This window comes from Oryzias melastigma, unplaced genomic scaffold (assembly GCF_002922805.2).
Source record: "Oryzias melastigma strain HK-1 unplaced genomic scaffold, ASM292280v2 sc00240, whole genome shotgun sequence".
NCBI lineage: Eukaryota > Metazoa > Chordata > Actinopteri > Beloniformes > Adrianichthyidae > Oryzias > Oryzias melastigma.
The window spans coordinates 351,855-360,390 of record NW_023416887.1 but is presented as its reverse complement, the minus strand read 5'-3'; the positions used below and the strand labels follow the sequence as shown (position 1 = coordinate 360,390).

The following is an 8,536-nucleotide window of genomic DNA, read 5'->3' as shown; positions in this document are numbered from 1 at the left end:
GGACAAATCCACTTTCTTCAAAGATTTTGTAAAAAGATATTTAGATGTATTTTGAGCATAAACAGTATTAAATGTTCCATTGTGAACAAAATATGTAAAATATATTTTCTTTTCCTTACAACCACAGTTTGGATTATCATTGATAGTCATGTTCATTTGGCATAAAAAGAAAAAGACAGTTTAACAAAACCATGACACAAACTTGAGCTCGGCAGGGATCCACGTCTCTCTGGTTCAGCTGAGGTGGATGGCGTTAAAGCTTTTTTTTTATTATTTTCAAGCCTACAAGGAAGACCAGCTTCTCATTTTCTTATTACTGTGGAACACATCAATGTGTGATGTCAGGAGTCTGGAACTGGTCATCGGGATGAGAGAGAACATCCAGCGGCTGCACGGTCCTCACCCCAGTATGGATTTTTTTCCTGTAAATAATTTTCAGTAGATTCAAATGTACTCTTTAGGAAAATTTAGTAGCTATTGAATTATTTCAATAAGGACAAAGGTCATCTGAGAATGTTTTTTATTACATAAATCAAAAGCTCAATCCAAATTCTTCCCTTCTCCCTACCCCTTGTCCCTTCCCTTCATTTAGCCCTCCAAACGGAGGGTTATGAAAAAATAGTGTCTCATATTTCGGAGATTACTTATGTTCGATGATGTCACCAATAATTGCTGGTCCGCTAGCATCAACGCGGAGCTTCCAGCGCTTGAATATACATCACATCTTTTTTATAACTCTACAAAGGTCATGCTATGACAAAAAGTCATTACTTTCATATAAAGATAAAAGTGAAGAAAAGCGCTTCTCAGCGTGATGGGGCTTACCCCTGAATGTGGACTTTGGACACCTCAGTTTGGAGTGTGAAACTTAAAAAGTAATAATCCCGGACGCGACTTCAGCTTCAACTGCCACCTCAAATTAAAGGAAAGGGAGAAGGGAAGAATTCGGATTGGGCCAAAGGGTTTGCTTTTAGAAAAACAAGCATTTGTAACTGACCCAGTTCAATACACATCAGTTTCATAAAGTAATAAAATTCTAGGAATTTTCTAACTACCGTAATCATTTTTGGGTCAGAAACATCACACGTGTTATAAAAGTCATAAGAACAACAGCAAAAGCCCCAAAGAAAATACATAAAATTAGTATTGGACTTTTCATCTTAAAAAAAATGTTTTTTATGTTTTTATACTTTTCATTTAAAATCTGCAGTTGTGAGTCAATTCTGGTCAAAAATGATAAAACTTGTCACCACTTTAATCCTGAAACTTGGTGCAAAGAAACTCCAGTCATCTTTTTATGTTGTTTTTAGCCCCATCTTTAGAAAAATGCATTAAAATTAATTCAGAAAACAGCTGTTAATCTGGATCTTCTATATCCCAAGACACCTTTTTCTTCCATCCAAGGGAGATTTTCTCAACACAACATTACAAAACAACTGTTATACAAAAGTTTCTATAGAAATAAAACAGTCAAGCCTCTGAAAAGTTTTGAGCTTTTTTCAGATAGTGCATGTTGAGTCTTTGCCTTTCATGTTTAGTCCTTTCATTGAAGTACACACCTATTTTTATATTTGTCTTTCAGTTTTTTCAGGTCTTCTTCATGTTTTTCCTGTAACTCCTTCTTCATTTTCTCTTGCTGCCTTTCTTTTTCTAAAAGTTCCTCTTTGAGTTGGTTTTCGTTGAAACTGGCGAGCTCGTCCCGCACTTTGTACTCTTTTTGGAGCTTTTTTTGTGCCTCTTCTAATTCTCTGATGTGTTTTTGCTCCAGTTTCTGCATTTCCTCTCTGTGCTCCTCCATGAGGCCAGCAAAGTTTGCTTCGTATTTCTCCCTGAACTCGTTGTGTTCTTCAGCTTGCATTCTGGCCTTGTCTTGATGCTTCTGCAGCATTTCTGCCATACGTAGTTTATATTTTTCCATTGGTTGTTTTTCCAGTTTTTCTAATTCTGCTCGTTTCTTTTTTTCTTCTTCTTCCCAGTTCCCTTTTTTCTCTTCATATTCTTCTTGAAGGTTTTTGATTTTTTGGTCAGCTTGTTTTTCCTTCTTTTTTATCTCTTCCTGGTGTTTTGCCCAGTATTCTCTCATTTCTCTCTGTCTGTTTTTGTGTTCCTCTCTAAGAACTTGCATTTTTATTTTCTTCTTTTCATCTGATGAATTTTTACATTTTTCCTGTAATATGTTTAACTTTGAGTCATACTCCTTCTCTTCCTGCTCTTCTTCTGTCTTCCTACATCTATCTTCTTCTTCCATTCTATCACGCTCTTTCTTTATTTTGTTCCTCTCATAGTTTAGGGTTTCGCACAAGTATTCCAGCTCTTTATCTCTGACCTTTTTCTTTTCTGCTAAATCAGTTTTTTCTTGTTCTACTTTTATTTTCAGCTTTTTTCGTTCTTCTTGAAGTTCCATTTCTATCTGTGTTTTAATTTTCTGTATCTCTTCCATTTTGCTTTTCAGGATTTTCTCCATCTCTTTCTTTATGGCTTCCTCTGCTTCTTTCAGCATTTCATTGGTGAAACACGTCCCTCCGTTGTCTTTTACCATTTTATCAATCTTTGCGATCAGCTCGATGGCCTGCTGGGATCTGCTCTGTTTGCTGTGGTTGTTAAACACTTGATATCTTCCTCCACACTCCTGCAAAATACTCTTGAAGGACTCCTCTCCTGCATCCAGGAATTCCTCAGGAGACATTGAATGGTACTGCAGGTTATCTCCTCTTGTGAAAAGTATGATGGTGAATTTTAGTGAGTTTTTTCCAAAGACTTTTTTGATAAGTTTCAGTGTCTTGTTCTCCTCTTCTGTAAATCGTCCGATTTCCAGCACCATCAAGAAGGCATGTGGCCCCGGAGCCAGGAGACTGATGCATCTTTTCAGCTCCTCGCATACCTGCTTGTTATCTAGCGTTGTGTCAAAGAGTCCAGGAGTGTCGACCACAGTAACTTGACGGCCGTCTAGTTTTCCTTTTGCCTTCTGGCATTTTTTGGTGACAGATTTCTGAAGAGATTTAGCCTTGAATTCATTCCTTCCTAAAATTGTGTTTCCAGAGGAGCTTTTTCCACTGCCCGTCTTCCCAATCAGAACCATGCGGAGGTCGGCTGAGTCGTCCAGTTCAGGTGCTGTTGGAGACAAAAAGGCAGAAGTTGTTAGGAGGTCAAAGATGTGGAGAGACAGCAGTTACGGAATGTCATTGAAGGCTCTCCGTCATCCTGGTTAGTGGTCCATAACCAAAGGTCTGTGGGAAATTAAACAAATACTTGCACTAACTTAGATTATTTTTGTTTTGTTTATTTTCTGATACTGAAAGAAGTTTTTTTTTTTCTCAAACTTCCGTATTCTGTTCACAACATTCATTTTGACCATCTGACTTAATGCAGCTTGCTGCATGGCTATCTAGATTGCTAAAAAGCCAAGTGTAACCAATGTGTCCCAGTAGCTTAGCTTAAGCACAATGCTTCTGTAGGCTAGATCAGAAGACCAAATCCGACTCTAGGAGTGGAGGGAGAGACTGAGACAAGGTTTTTTGTGTTTGCTGGTACCATATATTTTTTAGAATAACAAAAACACACAAAAAAAGACAAATATACATGATATACATGAATTACATGAATGGCCATTCAAAGAGAAGAAAAGATCCCGAAAAAAAAGAAAAGTTCTTGTTATGGATCAGGTTCTGGTTAAAGTCCAACAGACTGGGTGACCTGTCCATGCACCCAGTTGTTCTCGAGTCCAAAGAAAATTCAAAAACGACCAAATGTCCAACAGAAAGAACGTGCTCCAACTACGTATGTAGATTGGTCGCTCGAAGGGCAAAAAAAAAAACAGAAAAAGAAGAAAGGGCGGCTGTGAAAAAGCCTCCTACCCAGAGCAGGAGAAGGTATTTAGTGGAGTAGGAATTTTCCATGACATCCAAAGTTATGTTTCGGTTCCAGGCTCTAGCTCGCCATCAACACCTGGTCAGTTCGTAGTCTAACTCTGCTCTCAAACGCTCTTTCGCCACGGGTCGGCACCGGTAGTTGGCCCCTCCAGCAAACTCGCCCTGAGCATGCCCCGAGCTACTACCGGCAGCCTGTTAGGGGTGGAGTTTATCACTTCCGATTTGGCGTGCTTGGCCACGTGACCTCATTACGCAGCTGCGTCAGACGCACAGACGTAAAGACGCACTGCCGGTGTATTAAACCGAGAAGTTATTATTTATTGATATTTATATTTTATGTTGTGTTTATTTTAGTGAAGGTTTCCACCCGGGCTACACAAACAATAACACATTTGTTACGTTTATTCGAGGATAAAATTGAGCCAGTGAAGAAACCGAAGAAGAGCCTTCGACTTCAAAGAACAATAAAGCTGCATACAGAGAAAACTGGGAGTCTTCCTCAATATAAAGATTTTTTGAGACAGTTATTCTGTAGTAAAAGCTGTTCTGTCTAATATGCGGCAACAGACTCTGGACTGTTTCACACATGCAAATAATAAAGATACTGACATGTGGATTCACGTTCATATTATATCTTAAAAATACCAGTTTATGACAGTTGTGTCATTTTATTTTGCTTTATTTATCCATCACACCTCAAAGTCAGGCATAGCTGAAGCTAGCGCCTGGTTATTGGCCTTCATTTTGACTTTAAAGGGAAAATCCTTTTTATGGAGAATGAAGATTCAATCCAATAGACTTGCTGATTTGTGGAAACTTGTAAAAGGGACATTTGAAAATGTTCCTACTGCGAGGCTGAAATAGACATCCATTCAGAAACTTTAGCAAAAAAAATGTTCCTTTGTATTGAAAAATACCCGATGAATGACAATTCACGTAAAGACAAAATATGATCAATCTTTTTGCTCTGAGAGATAACCGGAGCCTGGATAGTGTCAAAATGACTTTCTACAGGAAAAATCATGTTGTGTTTTCCTAACGTAATTGATTAAAATAAAAAACGACTTCTACAAATCAACTATTTTGTTTCATTGAATCTTCACAATCTGTGTTTTAAAAAGATCTGACATTTTTAAACTTTTCTAAACAAAATTTATTGTAATGGCATTTTATTTTGAAAGTATATTTTCAGCAACTGGAAGTTTAAAAATTCCAACTTTGGACCTGTCCAGAGTGGTCCATGAAAATATGATCTTATTTACACCATGCCCTGAAAAAGATTGGAGGCCACTGATCCAGTTGGCATTGTTAAATCATGGGAATTCCAGACGACAATTACAGATATTGAAGCCTAATTTAGGTAAAACTGCTTAAAACTGTTGTGAACCTTGTGCTATCTCAGGTATGTTTACATTAAAAATCAAGTCATCTGGAACCCACAAGACAGCACACTGATTTTTTTTTTTAAGGATTTTTTTTTAATCCTCACTGGTGACATAAAATCCTGTCCACCTTTGTCATGGGGGGGATCACACATCAATGTAAGAATGGAAGTGGGGTCATCTGGACCCCATAAGAGCACGAGGGTTAAATCTTGTTTATCTGATTGATTGTACTAGTTCAAATAAATAATCACACAGCTGTCAGACATGGTGTACTACAGGGCTTTGTGCTTTGTTCAATTCTGTTAAACATTACATAATTCCATAACCATTTTTGGTAACACTTTATATACGATTCCTTTACAAACTTTATTTACACATTAGCAAGCATTATTAATGGCTTTATAAGACATTTATTGAGAGAATAAGCCTAATAAGGTTTATGAACATACTCATTAAGATTGATTGCCATCTAAAGTGAGAAATTGTCTACAAAGGCCATGTTAACAAACTGCTTGAAAGCTTATCTTTGTTAACAGATTATTGAGTGCTTTGCAGCACCTCATCTAAAGTCTGACCCATTGATCGGATTGTTAATACTTATCTATCATACCAGGAGACAACAAAGGTTTGCGGAGTGTTTTTCAGGAAGAAGAAGGTTGTTTTCAGGAGTCTTCCTAGCACAGTGGAAACAGTTATAACGTGTCACAGGGTAAAACTCTGACTTTTATGATTAACATTTCCATAATCAATGTAGTAACCCTTTCTTGCATTAAAAAACTAAAGACACAGTTGTATATTAATGTAATGTGTAAGCTGACATCATCAATAAGAAGTGAACAGCAACACATGGAAGTTTGGACCACCCACCTTTTCTACAAGCCAAATAAAGGATAAAGGTAAGTGAGTCTGTAGCATCTGCCATTAAAAATACGTCCCTTCATAAGTTACTGTTGTTGTGTTCACCTTCCTGTCAGGGATTAGCACAGAGAATCAGCTTTCACCGATCTGCACATTTGGTTTGGCAGAGAGTTTCATGTTGCATGTCTTTCCCAGGGCTGCACGGTGGTGCAGTGGTTAGCGCTCTTGCCTCACAGCAAGAAGGCCCCGGTTCGAATCCCGGCTGGGACCTTTCTGTGTGGAGTTTGCATGTTCTCCCCGTGCATGCGTGGGTTTTCACCGGGGACTCCGGCTTCCTCCCACCGTCCAAAAACATGCTTCATAGGTTAATTGGTGACTCTAAATTGCCCCTAGGTGGGAATGTGAGAGTGAATGGGTGTGTGATTGAGGCCCTGAGACAGACTGGCGACCTGTCCAGGGTGTACCCCGCCTTCGCCCATCAGTAGCCGGGATGGGCTCCAGCACCCCGCGACCCCGAAAGGGAAGAAGCGGCCAAGAAGATGGATGGATGGATGTCTTTCCAAACAACCTTGTTTTTGTCTGGGCAGCGGAGCGGCGCAAGTAGACCCAGACTTCAGCCCCATTGTCGGTACCCCTTGTCAGTAATTATTTTTCAGTATTTAAATCTGAAACACTATGATGTAATTTTAATAAGGACTTGACTCTGCTAGATCTTATCAGAATGACAGAGAAATTAGTTCATGAGTTAATTGCTTCGAGAACAGACAAATCCTGATTATCAGGTACATTACTGAAAAACTTGTGTGACTTATACTTACATGTGTTTCTGTTTAACTTCAGGTCCTCCAGCTTACCCTCCAGATCCATAATGTATTTATCTTTTTCTTTCACTTGCTCTTTCTGCATGTGCACAAAGGTTGTTGTGGTATAAAATGTTTGTGATTTCTGAAAATGTTTCATGATTTCAGCTGCTTCCAGCAGCTCTGAGATCTGCCTCTTGTTCTTGATGTTGAGAATGATGTATCTTCCTCCACAGCTCTGACAGAGCTTCTGGATGTCTTTGTTCTCTTTAAAGAAGTTAACAATAGCAGGAGTGGTGGGATCTGCCTCCACAGTGAACACAATCATGGTGAAATCATTCACTTTAGAGCCAAATGTGCTCTGGATGATCTTCAGCTCTTCCTGGTCTTCATCAGTGACTGGACCAACCGGTAGGACCAGGATGAAGGCATGTATACCCTCAGGATCATTGAGGGTGACACTCTTGAAGGTTGTCTTTACCACTTCGTCACGAGGTTTTGTTTGAAGAACAGGCAGCTCCACCAAAGAAACCCAAAGGCCACACAGCTCCCTCAGATTCTTAACACATTCGCCTGAGGAGATCGGATCCAGGAACTTTTGGCCCAGAATTGTTTTGGCTACTAAAGTCTTTACAGGTTGTCTCGCCCCCCACAGAACCAGGTTTAAAGTTGGTTTGCTCCCTTGGTAAACATTAGTTTCCTTAAGGGTGAGGAAGGATCCTTCGTTTTGTAAAACAATCTTCTCAATCATCGTCATCAGTGATTGGTGGTTGTTATCAGACATACTGTACTGTCTTCCATCACAGTCTGTCAGCAGCTCTCTGGCTGAGGAACTTTTAGTGCCATCACGGGTCATGACCACCATCGAGTGTTTGAAAGCATTTTGAGTGAACAGACTGAGAATGAAAGAGAAGGCCCGTCTCTTCTTTTCTGTGAACTTTGAGGGTTTGATCAGCAGCAGAAGAATGTTCGGTCCAGGTTTACAAAAGTTCACGCTTCTCTCTATCTCAGTTGTTATCACTTTCTCAGACTGACGAAATAAATTTGGAGTTTTAACAATAATTAGAGGAATGTCTCCCCACTTTCCCCTCTTGACAACACTCTTAAATGCAGAGGTTTTTCTTGAAGGATGCCATTGGTCAGTCATGAAATTTTCAAGCTGTGTCTTTTTTTCGTCACCTTTTCCCAGCAGCACAATCCTGAAGGAGGCGTCTGTTAAAGTTCAATGAAAAAGACACAGGTTTTGGTTAATGATGTAATCTCTAAAGAAAGAAGACAACATGATAAAGTCATGCAAAATATAAACATAAAGCAATAAGTGCTGTGATTATTACAAAAATGAGTGTAGAACGAGTATATCATTCGGTGAAGATGGTCAAATGAACAGGACTAAACCAGAGTTTAAAATCATTGCATGTTCAAAGAAAAACTTCTGAATAACTAAGAACTGGATTAAGAACAAATCCAGAGCATGTGATTTGTTGCATAAAAAATCAAGAACAAACAATTAAACAATTAAAACATTTTTGAATAAGCTTATACAAGCTTGGAACTCTTGAGGAGGCATCATAGACTGTATATAAAATAACTGGACGAAGCAAGCCCCCCTCCTTCCGTGTTCCAT

General features: G+C 39.0%; 1 protein-coding gene across 1 annotated transcript in view; it reads right to left on the bottom strand.

Moving 5' to 3' along the window:
- Positions 1-82: 82 nt before the first annotated feature.
- Positions 83-8,536, bottom strand: part of LOC112141384 — a 35,612-nt gene continuing 27,158 nt past the window's right edge. Inside the window, exons 6-7 of the mRNA XM_036210782.1 lie at positions 6,931-8,124; positions 83-3,111 (exon numbers count right to left, since the gene is read on the bottom strand). Of these exons, the coding sequence (XP_036066675.1) occupies positions 1,544-3,111; positions 6,931-8,124 (2,762 nt within the window). The 3' untranslated portion in view covers positions 83-1,543. The remainder of the gene's footprint in view (positions 3,112-6,930; positions 8,125-8,536) is intronic.